Source organism: Anolis sagrei, chromosome 1 (genome assembly GCF_037176765.1).
Source record: "Anolis sagrei isolate rAnoSag1 chromosome 1, rAnoSag1.mat, whole genome shotgun sequence".
Taxonomy (NCBI): domain Eukaryota; kingdom Metazoa; phylum Chordata; class Lepidosauria; order Squamata; family Dactyloidae; genus Anolis; species Anolis sagrei.
Window position 1 is genome coordinate 196,908,954 of NC_090021.1, and position 20,574 is coordinate 196,929,527.

The following is a 20,574-nucleotide window of genomic DNA, read 5'->3' on the forward strand; positions in this document are numbered from 1 at the left end:
TGCGCAATATACAATTACAGTTGTTCTTGATGACACTAATATCTGAATTGCCACTGAACGTGCTGAAATAACTGAAACATTATTTACCAGTCAACAATAAGATAAAAGACAAAAGCAGCATGGACATTGCATGGGAAATTTACTATTTTTCCAAACCATCTGCAGTTCCTTAGCATTAAACTATAGTATCTTAATTTACATTCACTTTCAATGTGTTATAAAATTGATGCCTTTGGAGGCCTGGGATAAGATGTGTTGGCAATTTATATTTGAAAAATTATGGTGTGTCTATTTGTACCTAACTTAACTGTTTTCAGTAGCATTTCCTACAATATATATATATTTTTAGTCTTGGTGTGATGGGAGGGTTTGCTCCGTGTGAAGTTAAGGAAACGCATGTTAACAAAGTCACTTGTTTTAGCCTTAAAACAAGCTGGGAATTTGTTTTTGTTTTTGTTTTTTATTTTTTTGGAACTATGTAGTACATTTTCATCCAAAGTTCAGTCAACATAAGCTGCTGGTGACCTCATCTTCACAAAATACATCTTCACGAATGACTTTTTCTTTCTTTCTTTCTTTTTAAATAAAGCATTGGTTTAAAAATAGCAATGTCATTTATTGGGGCTTTTGCATGACGTTAGTTAATCATTTTTTAAAGACTACTACAGCATTATGATGAGTTTGTAAAATGCGTACTTGTCATCATTCTAACAGTGCTCTTCTGCTTGCAGGCCTGAAGACAATTGTGGGAGCCCTCATTCAATCTGTGAAGAAGCTGTCAGATGTAATGATTCTGACTGTATTTTGTCTGAGTGTATTTGCTCTAATAGGGCTCCAGCTGTTTATGGGCAACTTGAGGCACAAATGCTTGTATTGGAATCCAGCTAATTCAACAGAATCAAATGACACTTCCCTCTTTAATAACACATTTGGAGAAAATGGTACATTTAACATTACGCCCTTTGACTGGAACGAATATATACGGGATGAAAGTAAGAATGTAATTTTATATTGTTACTTTTTGGAGAACTAATTTGGTTGAAATCTGTTAGCCAGTCCCAAATAAAGTTGGCCCACTGAATCAACAGACCTGATCTGTGTTGACTTTCCAAGTTTTTGGTGTATTCTAATTGGGATTTAATTATGTTTATGTGGCAGTGAAATTCTATATATTTAATTTTTATATATTTAATTTTTATTTTAGGTTTTTTTTTTACTGCTATAAAGATTGCAGTGTAAATTTGAATCAAACAGTAATACCATATGTAATGAAGACATAAAAATAAAAATGCACAATCAATTCAGATAAAATGTATGAGTGGAAATTGTATTTAATGCTCTCTCTGTGTGTGCGCGCACATGCCATCAACTCACCTGTTGACTTATGGTGAACCCATGAGTTTCATAGGGCTTTCTTGGGCAAGGAATATTCACATAGTAACTGCAAAATAAGGGGAAATTACTGTCAATTTGCTGTTTGATCACACCAATAACATTGTTTGATTATTTCATGTTAGTCAGACTTTGACTAATGACTTCTCTCTACTTTATTTGCTGAAGCCATGGACATCTGTGGGTCACGAGATATTTTTGAACCCCAGCTCCCATAATTTAGTTATAATTGCTAAAGCTGAAATTCAATGTAGACCAAAACATCTCAGGAAAATCAGTTGCCTGACCTTCACCTACATTAACAGGACTTCTTCCACAAAGTGTTAAGATTTCTTTATGGTATAGACAAAGAAATTCTGCTTTGGTTAGACCTCACCTGGAATATGACTTGAACTTGTGTAATTTTTAATTGGATGTTTTATATTTGATGTTTTAACTATTTGTTTTAAATGTAAATTGTTATAATAATTGTTTCTGTTTGGCATCTAATGGTTGGCAGTTGTGAGGCTGCCCTGAGTCCCTCACCCCCCCCCCCCCCCCCCCGTTTTCACATGTTGAATTTTTGTTGCTATTTAGGACTAAGGGTGTCAATGTAAAAAGAACCATACAGCTAAAAACAGAAAAAGTGGACATTAAAATGAAATTAAACTAATCACAGTATAAACACAATTCACACTTAATAAAATGGGATTTTAAGGGGTTTTTTTTTTATTAAAAAAACCTATTCAAAATAGTTACATTTAAAACAATGTGACACCTTTTAGCCCATTCTTTAAAAACGTTCTGTTTTTAGTCTGGCAAAAGAATATTTGCCTCCCAATTAAAAGACAATGAGGAATCTTGTAATCATCATTGCTCTCCAATATTGGTTCAAAGAGTTATGCAACAATTATTAGTAAAAGTATGAAATAAGAGGAAAAGCAAAAGTGTTGTATTATTCAAACATTACTGAATTATTGTATTTTAATATTTTCAAACCATTTTCCCCATACAGGTAATTTTTACTTTTTGGAAGGACAAAATGATGCTTTGCTTTGTGGCAACAGTTCTGATGCCGGGTAAGTCCCTCTTCCACTAATAAGCTTTCAGAGCAAATATAAAGCAAGAACGGGTTTTATCTTTTCCTTCTCTGTAATTTATACATGATTCATATTATTTATTTATTTATTTGCAGTATTTATATACTGCTTTTCTCACCCTGGAAGAACTCAAAGCAGTTTACAAAAATAATGGCAAAATTCAATGCCTTGCATACATAAACTAAATCATAAATCAAACAACATATGACCACACATAAAATAGGACAAATTCTCCATAATTATTATTTATCATGTCAGGAGCAAGCCAAACAGTTGCATTGTATTTTCCATAAGATAATAGGACATTTAAACATGAAGAATAAAAATTAAAAGCACCTAAATTATAAAAAATATTAAAATCACATGACCCAAACTCGTAAAACATATGCTTAACTTGAGGAGGGTATTGGATTGGGTTTCTGAGATTTAGATTTATTTTGTAATAATTTGATTTTTATAATTAATAAAACATATTGAAATAGAAATGGATCATAGGATAGATAGATAGATAGATAGATAGATAGATAGATAGGTTTAATTGTATTGAAATAGAAATGGATCATAGGAGCATTTCATGCTGGGGCAGCTGCCCTGAGGTAGGGTTCAAATGGAAGCAGCAGATGTTTAAGGATTCCAAGAATAAAGATGTGTGAAAATGAAGGTTGGGTTTACCATTCCCTTATCCAATAAATTCTAGCTATAAATTTATCCACTGTTTTCCCCAGTATTACTAGTATTACACTAATGGTTTTGTGGTTTTTTTTGTTTTTTGTCGTGTCAGGAGTGACTTGAGAAACTGCAAGTCACTTCTGTTGTGAGAGAATTGGCCGTCTGCAAGGATGTTGCCCAGGGGATGCCCGGATGTTTTACCGTACAAACCCCATATCCACAGGGAATACATCCCTGAACTGACCATGGAAACAGGAAACCATGGAATTATCTGAAGACTTAGAACATTCCTAAAGATGACATATTTTGACACATCGGGTTGCACTGTATCCACCATAAATGTTATTAGTTTTAATAGTTTTAATAGTTTTACTGCTATTCAATCTAACTTCTCTCTTTCTTTCTCTGTCACGCATTCACTCTCTCTTAGTCAATGCCCAGAAGGGTATATGTGTGTGAAAGCTGGTAGAAATCCAAACTATGGCTACACAAGTTTTGATACCTTTAGCTGGGCTTTCCTGTCTCTTTTTCGGTTGATGACTCAGGACTACTGGGAAAATCTTTATCAGCTGGTGAGAAAACAGAATTATATAACAAAATCTTATTCGCATTGATTTGAAAACAAAAATTGCAGAACTAATCTAAGCTCAAACATAGTACAATCGGCCCTTTGTGCCTGCTGAGGTTTGGTTCCAAAATGCCCATAGATCCCAACGTCTGTAGAAGCTGAAGCCCCACTGTATGCAATGGCATAATCAAATGGTGTCCCTTATTATAAAATGACAAAATTGAGGTTTACATTTCGGACTTCTTAAAAATATTATTAAGCAGTGAATGCTGGAATCCATGGATACAGAATCCATGGATAAGGAAGGCCAATTGTATTGTCCTTCACATGACAATTTGGTTGCAAATTTATATACTACCTGTCAGTGTGAATACACTTTTTTTTCTCTAGACCCTACGTGCTGCTGGCAAAACGTACATGATCTTTTTTGTTCTGGTGATCTTCTTGGGATCTTTCTACCTGATCAACTTGATCCTGGCTGTTGTTGCCATGGCCTATGAAGAGCAGAATCAAGCCACAATGGAAGAAGCTGAGCAGAAAGAAGCAGAGTTTCAGCAGATGCTTGAGCAGCTGAAAAAGCAACAAGAAGCAGCTCAGGTATATTTCTGGTGGGAAAACAACACAACTTTATTTTAGCGTAGTGTTAAGGTTATGTTTGGATATACAACAGAAACAGCAGCCTAATAGATGGCTCTCATTGTCCAGAGCAGCTGCCCAAGAAATAGTAACGCAATTAGGGATTACCCTTGTCATCTCTTTCAACTGTATGGTTGTATGTGTTTTCAAATTTATATTTTTAACCATGATCACCCCTGCTATTCTGTTCTTCTGATGTCTCAGCACCATAGCACTGAGAATTAGAATAGCCTGCTTGTTGGGTAACATAGGGATGGACTGACATCCCTCACTGGGATAAGAATGGGGTCCCAGACAAGGGAGAAGAGCCACCTTTGATTACCTCCAGGGGAAAGAGACCATTTAGTATTTAGACTATTGTTAGATGCTTTGGAAGAAAGGCAGAGTAAACACTTCCATAAGTGAAATAAATAATTGAAGCATCAATATAGATACATGAAAGTGTAAAGACCAAGGAAAAATGGCTGCAAGAAGAATCACTTTGATTGTTGGAAATCTCAATTTGGTTGCATCACCCAATTATTTCTAAATGTGGATTTTCTTGCATTTAAGTTAAGAAAATGGTCCTTTTTATAGAGACAGTAAAGCAAAACTCTTAATGCTTTACGGTAGGCAGCGGCGACAGCAGCAGCAACAGCATCAGCTGAGTCAAAAGAACCAAGTGCTGGAGGAGGAATTGGTGGCCTTTCTGAAAGTTCTTCTGAAGCTTCAAAGTTGAGTTCAAAGAGCGCCAAAGAACGGAGAAATAGAAGGAAAAAAAGAAAACAAAAAGAGCAATCTGGAGGAGAGGAAAAAGACGAAGATGAGTTTCACAGATCTGAATCAGAAGACAGCATCAGGAGAAAAGGTTGCCGATTCTCTATTGAAGGGAATAGGTTAACACTAGAACGGAAGCACTCTTCTCCCCATCAGGTACAGTATTAACAGAGCACAAAAATTAAGATGGTAGAGTGTGTTGTTGCAAAACTTTGGTCATATTAGAGATGTGACAATACACTATCTGGTGTACTTGCTGGAGACAGCAAAAAATGACTCATTCCTACCATTTGGTGGTTCAAAAGGAATTGTGTTTCTAAAACCTGAGAAGGAGTTCTAGAGACCATTTTGGGATAGAGGAGAAGTGCATTGTAAGAGTGGTTAAAAGACCTGCTATCTATAACATTTTAGCATATCACTATGTGCTTGTTATGATCTGGCTTGATGTATCTCCAAGAATTGTGGTAGCTATGTAACAACTCCAGTACACTACCATATTAGGCTAGTGTTGTTATTTAACATATGAGGCTCCTCATTTAACATATGAGACTAGTGTTTCCCAAACTCTGATCATTCAGGTGTTTTGGACTTCAGCTCCCAGAATTTCTAATAATTGATAAGTTAACTGGGACTTCTGGGAGTTGAAATCCAAAACATCTGATGAATTAGAGATTGGGAATCACTGCAGTGGACCCTTCTTAGCTACTGTGGAATATGGAAAATCAAAATGTCTGCAAAAGAATGAGTAAAGCAGATTGTGTGAGGGGGGAATAGTTTTCTTTGCTCCTAATGTTGGGAGGGTTGGGCTGAAAGATTTTGGCTAACTGCTGCCTTCTCTTCTCTCTCCCTGCAGTCTTTGCTGAGCATGCGTGGCTCCCTGTTTTCCCCAAGGCGCAACAGCAGAACAAGCCTTTTCAGCTTCAGAGGTAGAGCAAAGGATATAGGATCAGAGAATGACTTTGCTGATGATGAACACAGCACATTTGAAGATAATGATAGCAGAAGAGATTCCCTTTTTGTGCCGCGCAGACATGGTGAACGGCGCAACAGTAACATTAGTCAGGCCAGTAGGTCATCCAGGATGCTGGCAGTGTTTCCAGTGAATGGGAAGATGCACAGCACTGTGGATTGCAATGGGGTGGTTTCCTTGGTTGGTGGACCATCTGTTCCTACATCGCCTGTTGGACAGCTTCTGCCAGAGGTGATAATAGATAAACCAGCTACTGATGACAATGTAAGGAAGTTTTAAATAGTTCAGGCATGGTGGCCTTTTCTTAATGCACCAGCCAGTGTGTCTACAGAATGGAATCCCTTGGGAATGATGATCCTTGGTTGGTCAAGCTGTGAATGCTCCTGCATCTTGTAATATCTTTTCTATACTAACAAAATCAAAGTTTAAGCCATAATATTTGCAAAACAAACAGTGAAAATATATCTGGAGAATGTGCAAAATATATTGCTTTGTGTTTTATATTCAGAAAAACATGCTGGATCTTACTTTATCTGGCTATGAATTAATTCTTTCTGGCCAGATGCAATAAAATTTCATCTTACTCCACAACTTAGAGGAAGGTATAATTTTTGATATCATATGGATTCTGACACTGCCTTGGTTGTAGATAAATTTGACTACATTCTGTCTCGTGAACCTCATTACAACATACAAACAACGTGGCTAGAAGTTCTGGTTCCCCAAACATTGGTAAAATCACTCCAAAATTTCACTTTGTACATACATATGTATATATGCATACATATATATTAAGCATTTTCATGCATCTTTTGACCTGATACTATCTCCATCTTTGGCTGATAAAATAAGTATGAAATCTGTTTGAGTTACCCCATTGATACACTCACAATTCAAGCTGCAAATCTACATGCACGTATGTGCTATTACATATAGATAATATGTTTTCCTAGCTATCTATATCAAAGAGGTGTGCTGATTTGAAGAAGCATGACAATGCTGGATTTTTGTTTTCTTTTTTGTTCATTAATTTTGAATGAGAAGCTTGCTATCCATCTTAAATGCAAAAGATATGCAAGTGACGTGCCACTTTCCCCCCTCATCTTTCAGACTTTTTTTTTATAACCTGGAATTTATGCTGTATCTCTATGCTCACAAGTCATTTATTTGGGATTACAGCTGATGACTGACAAGTTAAGGTCCTGGTGCTGCAAGCTATACTCTTTAAAAGGGAAGAGTATAGGGATGTTAACAAAACAAAGCATAGCTCTCAAATGTAGTATGGTGGGGTGGAAATTAACATATGGCAAAGCCTGGCATGCTATCTAAGTTTGCAATCCTATGCATCGTTACTTAGATATAGACCCCATTGAAATCAGGTGTTCAGGTTGAAAAGTATGGGTAAGTGGGATTTTACAAAACTAACGTGAATAAACAAGGCAGTTTTAAGCAAACTAACCTGAAACACTCATGTGATGTTCACCAAAGGTCACCTGGAACATATACACACACAAAAATGAGGTTATGAAGATGAGTACAGCATGTTTCTTACAAATCCTCTAAAAGTTTTTAAAATACCAGGTTGATAATACAATAAGCTATAAAACATTTGGCATGAATATTTAAGCATAAAAGCATGATGCATGAACGCCTTCAAATCTACCAGTAGACATTCTTCATATAAACTGTAAATATGTCAGTGCCATTTGCAGAAAGATCTTATATTGCAATTTCCCTTTTGCAGGCCACAACCACAGAGACAGAAATGAAAAAAAGAAGATCCAGTTCTTTTCATGTTTCTATGGATTTTTTGGAAGACCCTACTTTAAGAGAAAGAGCCATGAGCATAGCTAGCATAATCACAAACACCATGGAAGGTATATATAGCAAGATGACTTTCAAAATGCTGATTATGCTACAATTATAATAAATATCAGCTCATAAAATCACATTCTCTGTTCATAAGTCAGGGCACATCTACACTGGAGCTATAATGCGGTTTGGAATTGGTTTGGAAGTAAGATGATTAGACTGATAGGTCTGGAACAGGTTTGAGGCCAGGAAGGTGATTAAATTATCCACAAAACCTGGCCTCAAACCACTCCGCAGGGATTTTTTTCTTTTCCGGGAGAGATACGCACCCATTCTCCAGAGGCATAATGACATTTTGGGGGGAGGGGAGAAGAAAGTAACCATTATGGGTGGAGATACTCAATTACCTCTCCTTAGTGGGTCAGGTAGCCCATGTTATCCAGCCAGGCCCTTGGGGCAGTTTTCAGTAGCCCCTGTAAATTATTTCAATGTGTGATGATGGAAGTAGCAATTTGTGAATTGTTCATTCTTGACTAACTCTCCTTTTTCTTCTTTTCATATTCTCAACTTTCTTTTGAAATTCTATAAGATTCATCCTTCTAGCATTTCTCAATTATTTATTTAAGGCTGAGCTTGTGAGAATACCTTTTTTGTCTGGTCTTAGTCATTGTTTGAGGTAACACTTTCTTTATCAGGACTATCATCATTGCACAGCTGGTTCTTCCTCATTTTTCTTTTAACAGAACTTGAAGAATCCCGGCAGAAGTGCCCACCGTGTTGGTATAAATTTGCAAACATTTTCTTGATCTGGGACTGCTGCCCATGTTGGCTGAAAGTAAAGCATTATGTGAACATAGTTGTGATGGATCCGTTTGTTGACCTTGCAATTACAATTTGCATTGTTTTAAACACACTGTTCATGGCAATGGAGCATTACCCAATGTCAGAAGAATTTGAAGGTGTCCTTAATGTTGGAAATCTGGTGAGTAACCCATTATACATGGTACACATAAATATGATATTTGTTCTAGAGATATACAGTATTTGAATTGCAGCACTAATTTGGTTTCACTTTTCCATTTAAAATTAAAGGTGCTATATTGAGTTGTGAAGATAAATATATTTGTTATCACATACAGGAGATGATATTGTTGACTCATAAAATCCTGAAGTCTTTTCTCAGCCTTCCTCCCAAACATCAAAACACTATTCAGTGCAACAGTGAAGGAAACTGATTTTCCAAATTTAAAGGTTATAGGTGAAAGTATCTAAAATATCAATAATGTCTAAGTAGCATTACCTAATATTCATCTTTATTATTGTTTTATATTATGATCTTGTCAGGCATGTCATGACTGGTCCACAGAACAACAAAAAATGGATCTGGGTGTTCCAAATAGACTTATTATTATCTGAAAGTTCAAATAACAAAATGTTATAATCCAAAATATAGTATGAAATATGTAAGAGCATATCTATGGTAAATGATGGTGGAAAGTATTTTTTAATTTTAATTATCACATTTGGCCTGGCCTTTGGTTTTAAATGTTTATATGTTACTGTTGATTGCTTATTGCCTATTTTGTTTATGCGATTATGATTTATATTGCATTGATTGTTTATTGATGTTTTATTTTATTGATGTTCTGTTTATTGATGTATTATGGGCTTGGCTTCATGTAAGCCGCACTGAGTCCCTTGGGGAGATGGTAGCGGGGTACAAATAAAGTGTTATTATTATTATTATTATTAAACTACTATAGTACAAACCGCACACACACAGATATACACACAGAGATATACGATGTAGTCATTTATTCCAAGGCTATGATCCTCTACAAATTCTGGACTCAGATTCCTTCAATTTTCAAAGTTTACAAGTTCCTTCTCTACCAAAGAGTGCTGGTGCCTCACTAAATTACAATTCCCATTACTTCATACTATCGAGCCATGGCAGCTAAGCAGCATTAATTCTACAGGACAGGTGCATCATGTACTTTGCAGAGTTAGTGCACATATAGTAAACGTGCAGTGTGCAACTTCTACAGTTCTCAAAGAATTACCATTACATACAAGCTGCCAATTGTACAGCCTTTGAGAGCATCTTCAATAAACTAATTTCAAATAAATTAACCCAGTCTAACAACATGGAATTGAATGAACTAAGATATATGCTTCCAGAAAATACGTTTTTAGTAGTTAAGAAGCACACACTAGATTTCTTGTAGCTTTGAACATCAGTGTTAGAATGAAAATCTAAACACCATGGTTTGGCACTTTTCCAAATTGATAAGTTTTCATTTTGTTCCCATACAGGTTTTCACAGGAATCTTCACAGGTGAAATGTTTTTTAAACTGGTAGCAATGGATCCCTATTATTACTTCCAAGAAGGATGGAATATTTTTGATGGCTTTATTGTCACCTTGAGTTTGGTTGAACTCGGGCTATCTGATGTAGAAGGATTATCAGTTCTCCGGTCTTTCAGATTGGTAAATTGTGTCCAATGAAATTTCTCTGTTTCACTGCACAAATATTTGTATGATGAATGTCAAAATTGTAAAATGCACAACTTACCATTGCATCTTTATACATGCAAGTATAAATCCAGGACTTATTGTTAAGGATTCTTAAAGATTAATCATTGGGATATTAAATGCAAAATATTGATGTGAGGATTTATAAACTGTGTTTATCCTGTTTCTAAACATTCCTAAGGATTTTATTCAATGCTGTTACTTAATGGTGTGCAGGGCTCCAGTAGTTCTAACGGATCCCTGCTTCCTTTGCAGCTTCACAGTTCCCACCCTGATTCTGCTCGAGATTGCTAGATCATAATTTGGACCAGCTTAGGTTTGCCAGGAGGCTCCAATGAACGATGGGAAAATTACAAAAAAAATTATCTGACCATTCCAGATAAAGAAATGTCTGCTGAAATGCAGAGCCTTCCATCTGGATCAAAAGAATATTAGCTATACCTCCCTTAACATTTCTTAAAATAATTCTACAGAAATGCTAGAAAAGATCATTTTGAAATATATGGGCCATGATTCACTCAAAGGTAGTAGTGAGTAATGCTGGTTAATGACCATAATAAAATAAAATAACTTTGGACTTCATCACACACAATTAAATCAGCTTTTCTACACTTTTAAGAATCAGCAACCCACAGGGCCCATCACATGATGCAAACTTCAATTGTGGGTTCCAGGTATTGTGGGTTCCAGGTATTTCACTGTTTCTAAAGTATGGGTTTTTCCCACAATTCCTAAATTGGTTGGCAATTGACTTATTTTTCAATTCTCCATGTAAGGACATATAAAATGCCCAATTTAACATGTGATGGGAATCCCCCCCCCCCCCCGCCGCCCATTTTGAATAAAACAATGACATTGTCATGGGAGGGGCAGGAGTCGAGATGGGCAGTAGAGAATCCTTTCTTCTGCCATAATCTTTAAAACCGAGGAGGTAATTTATATCTTGCTTCTTCTTTTTTATTTATTTACAATGGCAAATGCACCTTCAGGCAGTGTGGCTCCCACTGAAATAAGTGTTTTAAAAGGATGCCATAACTCAGCTGTATTGGAAGGGTATTGAGGGCCAATGAGTCTAGAAAAAGTGGTTCCTTAAGACTGATGCTTTAACGCTGCTGTAGTTGAAGGATTCTGAGGGCAAACAAGCCCAGAAAAGTGGTTCCTTAAGACTGATGCCTAACTCTGCTGTAGTTAAGGATTTCGAGGGCAAATGGACTCAAAAAAAGTGGCTCCTTAAGACTGATGCCTTAACTCTGCTGTAGTTGAAGGGTTTCGAGGGAAACAACAGGAGAGGAAACAGTGGGAGGAGGCATATGTTTTCCGTGCGATGGCAAATCAAACAGATAAATCTTAAAGAAAACCGAGGAAAGGATTAGATGTGAAGGAGGAAGGAAAATCTCCCATTTAATTTCAAAACGGGTAGTGGTGAAACTTAAGGGAAAACCAACTCTCCCAAATGCTTGACTTATCCTGTGGGATGAAGTCCTTTGTTGTGGGTAAATTCCTTTAAAACCATTGAAAATAATTACTGTTGTTTATTTTCAACTAGGGTATTAATATTATTAATAATAATAATAATAATAATACCCTGCCTTTCTCCTTATGGGGACTCAAGGTGGCTAACAATCCCACACTTTATTCAGGTTTAAAAAATGCAATACAAAAGTTAAAAACCAATTAAATAGCACAGTGTGGTGAAAACAGATATAATATATACACTTAACATAGCCTTTAAAACTCACCCTCCCCCCCCCCCCCCCGGCATCCCACTCATATCCTCCTCCAAAGCATGCCTTTTATCCTTCCCCAAATGCCTGCTGGCAGAAGATGGGTAAACATATCTAGTTAATTTCTGAATGGCAATTCAAGATATAGGAAAACTGCATTAATGTGTCGACACTAGTTAGGATTCATATCTCCCAGAAGTAGTTTTTCCAAATTTTACAATTATGTGAAAAGTCTTTCAAATTGCATAGATTGGAAGAAGTTGCTTTAAATCAAATTTATTCCAAGATGATATGGTTGGGCCTCATAACTTATTTATTTATTTATTTATTTATTTCCAGCATTTTTATCCCGCTCTTTTCAGCCCGGAGGCAACTCAGGGCGGTGTACAAATTTGCAACCGTTACATGCCATAAACATACATACATACATACATATCAATTAAAAACATTTAATATCACACAATAAGTTATAGGAAAGATCATTCCAAGACTCACTCTGTCAGTATTTTTACTAAAATAGACCCTATAAGATTCTGTTTGCTAGGATTGTTAAATTTTCTTTTTGGTTAGTTTTTGTTTGATATTAAGTTTATAGTTAGGCTGTTTTATATCATTTGATGTAATACTGTTTTATATCATTTGAAGTTATATTGTTTTGATGTAATTTGCTAACATGTCTCTTTGTTGGCCCTGAATGTTTGCCATATGTGATGAAAACCACCCTGAGTCCACTTGGGGAGATAAGGTGGTCTACAAATAAATTATTATTATTATTATTATTATTATTATTATTATTATTATTATTATAAAATGCAATGTGTTCACTCAGTAAGTTCTACTATTTTCCATTAAACATACTTCTAAGAAAATGTACAAAGAATTCCAGATGTCAAGTATAGTTTAACAAGATTTAACTGGAAGTAAATGACGTAAAATAAGACACCTTTCTAAATAAATGTTCTTTCAGTTCCATTGTTTTAAAAATTCTTTTCAATTCACTGGAAATTAGCAGCACCTGTTTTTTATAGCTTTGAGCCCTTTCTTTCAGCACTTTGCATTACACCTTACAAAAACATTTTGATAGTTTTTTGTGTGTTTGTTTTTCAGCTGCGAGTTTTCAAATTAGCAAAATCCTGGCCAACGCTAAATATGCTGATAAAGATTATTGGAAACTCTGTGGGTGCTTTGGGAAATCTGACCTTGGTCCTGGCCATCATTGTCTTCATTTTTGCTGTGGTTGGAATGCAGCTGTTTGGTAAAAGCTACAAGGAATGTGTCTGCAAGATTGCCAAAGACTGTGAGCTTCCACGCTGGCACATGCACGACTTTTTCCACTCTTTCTTGATTGTGTTCCGAGTACTTTGTGGAGAATGGATAGAAACCATGTGGGACTGTATGGAGGTTGCAGGTCAAGCTATGTGCCTTACTGTCTTCATGATGGTGATGGTGATCGGAAATTTAGTGGTATGTAATTTTCAAAAATTAAATATTTATTCTGAATCAGAATAATGCTAAGTCTAGCTAAAAGAATGGTAGTCTGTACTGTTCTGGCAGAGCTCTTAAAACACAGTTTTCATATCATTATCAGATATTGTGCTCAGTGTTTAATATTCATTCTTACACTAAAAGTGATAAGTGACCAGAAATATATTTACCAGCTTATAAAGAAATAAATGAATGAGTAAATTCCTTGTACATGTCTGTGCATTACAGAATAGCTTGCATTGTGAGCCTGAAAACTATAAATCAGATCTAGTAGCAGTAGATCAGTGGTTCTCAATCTCCCCAGATGTTTTGGACTTCAACTCCCAGAAATCCTAACATCTGGTAAACTGGCCGGGATTTCTGGGAGTTGTAGGCCAAAACACCTGGGGACCCACAGGTTGAGAACTACTAGTCTAGAATATATTGCAGATACCTTGCTCATATTATAATGGGCCACCCTCAGCATTCCAGTTTCACTTGGGGTGATCTATATTGTAGAACTGATGCAGTTTCACATTACTTTAACTGCCATAGCTTAATGCTATGGAATCCTAGGAGTCAGCAGCACTCTTTGCTAGGCAGAGCTAAAGGCCTAGTAAAATTGCAATTCTCGTGATTCCATCAGATTGCAGCATAGCTATTAAAGTGGTGTCAGCTTCCATTCATGCTCTGGTGCAGATGCACTCTTGTTTTCAAAAGTTTAGTAGGATCACATCTGGTTGGTATATGGATGGTTGGTATATGGAGTCGCCAATTAGGCTGAGAAATGGCGGTATACAAGGACAGTAAATAAATAAATAAATAAATGGAATCAAGAAACATCAGGGATCTTTAAATAAGGCTAATAAAGAATCCTGCCTAAACTCTGGAGAGTTATTACCAGACAGAGTTAGTAATGAGGTCCAATGTAAGGCAGCTTTATATATTCCTAATGTGTACAGAGCAAAAACAATGCATCTTTCCCCATCCCTTTCCCCCCCTTGTACAGGTACTGAATCTATTTTTGGCCTTGCTACTGAGCTCTTTTAGCGCAGACAACCTTGCTGCCACAGATGATGACAACGAAATGAACAATCTCCAGATTTCTATAGCAAGAATAGAAAAGGGAATTGCCTATGTGAAAAGAAAGATCCGTGAATTCATACAAAAATCCTTTGTTAAAAAACAAAAAGCTTTGGATGAAATCAAGCCCCTCGAGGAGCTAAATAAGAACAGCTGCATTTCTAACCACACCATGGAAATTGGTAAAGATCTGGATTATTTTAGGGATGGGAATGGGACTACAAGTGGCATTGGAACAGGTAGTAGCGTGGAAAAATATGTTGTTGATGAAAGTGATTACATGTCATTCATAAATAATCCAAGCCTGACTGTGACTGTTCCAATTGCTCTTGGAGAATCGGATTTTGAGAATTTGAATACGGAAGAATTTAGCAGTGAATCTGATTTGGAAGAAAGCAAAGAGGTAAGCCTTTACTTATTACTCAGTTTGGCTTAGATCATGATATAGTGTATTTCACTGTGAACTCTTCTGGAATTAACCAATGTGAGATTCCTTGTTGCACAGGAATTAGAATACAAAAAGATTTTCTAACCTAAGAGAGAGAGAGAGAGCATGCATCATTTACTTCACTGATACAGTTTATCATTTGGAGTTCTGCAAATTCTTCTGTTTTAATGAGTTTTTGCAGAAATGACTGCCAGATCTTCATACCCAGAAAAATAAAATGTTTAGAATGCTGATATATAGACTTCATTTGCAATAAATTCATACACACAGCTCATTCATAAACCGACAAGGGAGAGAGTTGCAAAATAACAACATATTACAATCATATGTTCACAATGTAACTTTTGTTCTATCAACACCACAATTTTATACATTTATCGTTGTATATCTGAATATAAAAAGGTAGTATAGCATATGTACCTTGCTATTTAAATTCGCCATATGGCTTCACGTTATAAAATGGCAAATGCCACTTTGAGTCGAGGAAAAAGAGAGAGAGGTTTCTCATGGAGGAGGTAAGAAACCAGTGAACTGATCATGATTAGAGAAGCAGTGAAGATGTGGCAAGATGATTAGGGCCCTTACCATATATACTCATGTACAAGTCAACCTCATGTATAAGTCAAGGGCAGATTTTGGGATCAAAACTATGGCTTTTGATATGACTTGTGGATGTCGAGGGATATTCGGTAAAGAAGGCCACAAGACACTTGCCATTTTTCAGTCAAAAAGGCCAGAAGCAGTACTACAGCAGACAGAGTAGAATGAGCTGGTGCTTCTTTTATGTTCTCCTGGTACAGACTAAGCTCTTACCTTTCATTACTTTATTCAGAGAAGAGGATGGTTCCTTTTTTGATCAGAGTTAAGGTACAGTTTGCACACTGACCTGTGGTTAAATCAACTCAGGTTTTGTGCTTTATTTTTAATTAAAGGTTCTAGACTTATACACAAGCACCTAAGGTGCATTCACTATTAGAGAGGGCAGAAGGGGTCTGTGTCAGAGCTAAGGTAATTATCCAGTTATAGACACCATCCAGAAAATGATGGGGAAACAGGAAAGGTTATTCGTTTATATGGATATGCGGACATAAGTATCTCTGAATTGAGGGGGAGGGTTCATGTGACTTAATATAATTCAACATAGTGGACATGTAAACATGGTATAAACAACCTTTTGTAATGAGATTACTCTAGGGTGATAAAATGTGTGGCTTTCAAAATCAATTTCATTTTGGATTAAGGACCTCATCAGATGGTCCTTACAAAGCCAGGGGACAGCAGGGAAATTGTGAGGCAGCGTCAGAGTTTGTTACCATCGGGTCATCGTGGTATCCCTTTCTATGATGTTTCCCTGCTGTCCCCACTTCCTCTTTGCCTCCTTTGGCTTTCTTGTATTAGCTGATCTCCATTTCTACGGGCGCAGAGCCCTGCCAGAAGTAGCCCTGTGTCATATAATGGACTCTGGAGGACTCCATGCCAGCAACGCAGAGGTCCTAAGTGTGGATTCAGTCACGGTTTCTCTTTCTTCCTACTACTTTCCCCCTTTATCCTCAGCTTCTCTTTCTGCAGACTGAGTTCAAAATGCAAAGGTAGTGTTAACTAAAAAGGCAAGCGAGTAGATCTTAGAGCAAATAATGTCCAAATTCTCACTAGAAACCAAGATGACATAATTGAGGTTGTCATACTGTGCTCATACATGAAAGACATGACTAGAAAAGATAATAATGCTTGGTAATGTATAGAACAGCAGGAAAAGAGGAAGACATCATTTCAGATGGATTATTTTAATTTAGGAAGCCACTGCCTCGAGGCTGCAAGACCTAATAGGATGACTTTGGGGCTTCTCATTCATTAAGATGGCATAAATCAAAGTAAACTTGAAGGTGGCTAAGGACACTCAACCCAAAAGTGGAAGACACAGAAGAGAATAGAGTTCTGCACTTCTTAGTAGGCCAAGACACAAACAAACTCTCTTAGCCTGTGTTTTTCCTCATTAATAACTTTTGCCATTTTGGCCACACTTTGGTGTTCCTAGGTTGCATGTGTTCCTCTATGAAATGATGGCAGGCATGCCTCCATTAAATTCAAACTGTTACAAAACAGAAATTTAAAATACAGCTAATTATTTTGTGTTATCAGTATTGTTTTTATTTCTCACCTTAAATTTCTTGTGAAATATTTTCCTTTATCAGAAACTAAATTCCTCTAGCTCCTCTGAAGGAAGCACTGTGGATATTGGAGTTCCAGCAGAAGAGCAACCAGAAGCAGTACCTGAGGAACCTGAGGAACCTGAAGCTTGTTTTACAGAAGGTCAGGGATGTCTATTTTAAGCATCTGATAAGTTTATGTGCTAGACCTCTGCTTAACTATTTTCTCTGGATGAAATGGGATTTGAAGGAATACTAAGCAAGTTCTATATGTAAATAAATTATTGCAGAAAGGTGAGACCATGCCAAATCCTGATATTACCTTGTATAATTTGAAAAATATTGATTGTTTCTTTTCTTGGTTTTTCCCCCCAAAATTTAATCTATTTTTAGGCTGCGTTCAAAGGTTCAAGTGCTGTCAAGTTAGTGTGGAAGATGGGAGAGGAAAACAGTGGTGGAATCTTAGAAAAACCTGCTTTCGAATAGTTGAACACAACTGGTTTGAAACCTTCATTGTCTTTATGATCCTTCTTAGTAGTGGTGCTCTGGTAAGTTGCAAACAAGAAAAGGATCTATAACTGTTATGACTTTAAATGCCTTGTCTATTTATATCTAACACATCTCATTTATGCTTTTCCAAAAATTGTCAAAATGATAGGTCTGAAAGACATTTTAAAAACGGAAATCCTTCGAACTCCTCTTTAGATTCCTTGAGATAGCTTACCTAATGCAATAATTTCACATTTATTCAAAAAATCTCATTCATTAAAGTTACAGCCATAGACAATGGACTGTGGGTGGCTTTTGTGACAGTATAAATCCTGGGGAGCCTCAGCAAGATGACATTGTGAAGGCTGAAGATAAAACCTTTCCAGTTGTGCTTTGGAGTAGTGAAAATGGTTCTTTTGGGGGGGGCGGGGGGGTGGGATTGCTTGGAGGCAATTCTCAAGGCTCAGTTCTCATCCTTGGTGTTTTGTTGAGCTATCTGCTTGGTAGCATGCAAATTCAGCATGTACAAAACACCTTCTGCATCTGGTTGCTGCAGCAATACAAGGAACAGCAATAACCCATTTTAGTGAAAAGAAAGAAAAAGATTTGCCATGTGACAAGCTTCGATCTGGCTGTCATTTAAGCTACCCTTTGAATTCTTATTCTACTAGTCAGAGACATGTATAAAGTAAAATTATTGATTACAATTCAAAAGAAATGTAAACCAGCAAAATCACACAGAGCTGATTGAATAGTTGTACATACGAACTGTAAGAAAGGCCATTAAACTCTAATAAAGCCAGACAGGCTCAAACATCATTCTATCAGCTATCTTGTTCCTCTTCCAACTCAATTTTTAACAAAGGTTTATACCACTTACCATACAAGTGTCACTCATGAGTTAACAACACATTCAAATTCTAAACCATATATTTTTATTCATCTTAAATTTCATCTGTATAATACCATTAAAATCTATAAACAACAAAATCAATAACCCCATCAGTAAATGATGATTTGACTTAGTTTTATATTATTCTTGATCAAATTCCAAAGGATAATGGTAAGTTTGCCACTTTTCCTTTGCTGAGGTGTGGGTCCCCTTAGCTCAGTGTTAGGATTGTGGAAAAATTTGGCTACAGTAAAGGGTTTCTGAATGCCACCTATTTATACAAATCTGTTAGCATCAACAGTGTTTATAGTGGACTCTGTAGAAAATGCTTCATCTGCACTTCATAAAAAAGAAAAATCAGCCTGCAAATGCTGATTTAGCATCAGTAAATGTTTGATTTTTATATACCTTTATATGTGGTGTCACGTAAAAATGTATTGGATGGAAAGGGGTCACAGAAATATTTCTCAAAGGGGTTGCAAGTGGAAAACGTTTAAGAAGCCCTACTATAGAGGGTCACTTCTGTTGAAACCCATAATGGCATGTTAAGGCATGACCTTAGTTTGTCTCACAAAATGATTATTAAAACCTGCAGTCGCTTTAGCTTTTTTGTATCCTAAATATCCATTATATTTGCAGGCATTTGAAGATGTATACATAGAACAGAGGAAAACAATCAAAACCATGCTGGAATATGCTGACAAGGTCTTCACCTACATCTTCATTCTTGAGATGCTTCTGAAATGGGTCGCATATGGATATCAAACATACTTCACCAATGCCTGGTGCTGGCTGGATTTCCTCATTGTTGATGTATGTACCCTTCTGTTTAAATGCTATTCAGAAAATGTGGTATGGAGTATTTCTTTTTGAAATTCTGCAGCTGTGCATAGTCTATTTTGTTTGCTTCTCTCCCTTCCCCTCTCTCTCCATAAATATCCACAAATCCCCAATTCTAATTATTTTTCCCCACTGTTAGTTTATTCAAACATCTTTATTTAGGGCAGTGGCTCGCAACCTGTGGGTCTCCAGGGGGTGTTTTGGCCTACAACTCCCAGAAACCCCAACCAGTTTACCAGCTGTTAGGATATCTGGGAGTTGAAGGCCAAAACATATGGGAACCCACAGGTTGAGAGCCACTGATTTAGAAAATGAGTTTACTATCAACATACAATTATTTTATTATGACACATTAAAGCATGTTTTATATTCATTTATTAGATTTTCTTTGGCAAGCCTTATTTTGTTGTTCATTTTAACAGTGTAAGCAATAAACTCCTTTACAAGCCCCTTTGCACAGATTCATCAAAGATAGATCCCAATCCATAGACACATTCTGAATTTGATCTTGGAAGAAGGCCGTAGTGAATAAAATACTGTGCTAAACACTTAGAATTTATTATTACTGTATCAGAAATTTGATGCAGACAGACTCCATCTGATAAAGAAGCATTTGGATGGTGTGGCTTTAATATTGAATGTAATGTTTTTAAATGTTTAATGTGTATTAATTTTAATTTCAATGTTTATTGGAATTGTATGTTATTTTAAGGCATTGAATAATTGCCTATATGTAAGCCACCCTGAGTCCCCTTCAAGGTTCAGAAAGACTGGGTATAGCTAGAGTAAATAAAATAATAAATAAAATAATAATGCCTATTTGCATGCATGAAAAACAAATAAAATCTTGTGTTCTGAACTAAAAAACATGAAATCAAGGTCTTTAAAAACACTGCAGTGTGTAAGAAACAACAACACTGCACTGTAATGTGCTCACCCACATAAGCTTTACAAAAAAGTGTCCTAGATCTTAAGCAATCTTGAGAATCTTCTCCAGTCTTGATTAGTCTTGTATATTAACCTGCAGATAAAATTTGTCAGGTTTTAAAATAAAATAATGTGGCCATGCT

At 36.3% G+C, this 20,574-nt stretch overlaps 1 protein-coding gene across 7 annotated transcripts in view; it reads left to right on the forward strand.

The window, feature by feature from the left end:
* Positions 1-20,574, forward strand: part of LOC132776561 (sodium channel protein type 1 subunit alpha) — a 123,421-nt gene that overhangs the window by 83,950 nt on the left and 18,897 nt on the right. For 2 of the 7 annotated variants that reach the window (XM_067471912.1, XM_067471906.1), the window contains exons 7-20: positions 732-992; positions 2,387-2,450; positions 3,571-3,712; positions 4,099-4,305; positions 4,957-5,256; positions 5,954-6,334; positions 7,815-7,947; positions 8,626-8,864; positions 10,199-10,372; positions 13,249-13,605; positions 14,615-15,091; positions 17,329-17,446; positions 17,677-17,831; positions 19,304-19,477. In XM_067471912.1, the coding sequence (XP_067328013.1) occupies positions 732-992; positions 2,387-2,450; positions 3,571-3,712; positions 4,099-4,305; positions 4,957-5,256; positions 5,954-6,334; positions 7,815-7,947; positions 8,626-8,864; positions 10,199-10,372; positions 13,249-13,605; positions 14,615-15,091; positions 17,329-17,446; positions 17,677-17,831; positions 19,304-19,477 (3,182 nt within the window). Of the gene's footprint in view, positions 1-731; positions 993-2,386; positions 2,451-3,570; positions 3,713-4,098; positions 4,306-4,956; positions 5,257-5,953; positions 6,335-7,814; positions 7,948-8,625; positions 8,865-10,198; positions 10,373-13,248; positions 13,606-14,614; positions 15,092-17,328; positions 17,447-17,676; positions 17,832-19,303; positions 19,478-20,574 lie in introns of those variants that run through there. The other 5 variants (XM_067471918.1, XM_067471913.1, XM_067471928.1 and 2 more) reach the window with 3 other exon arrangements.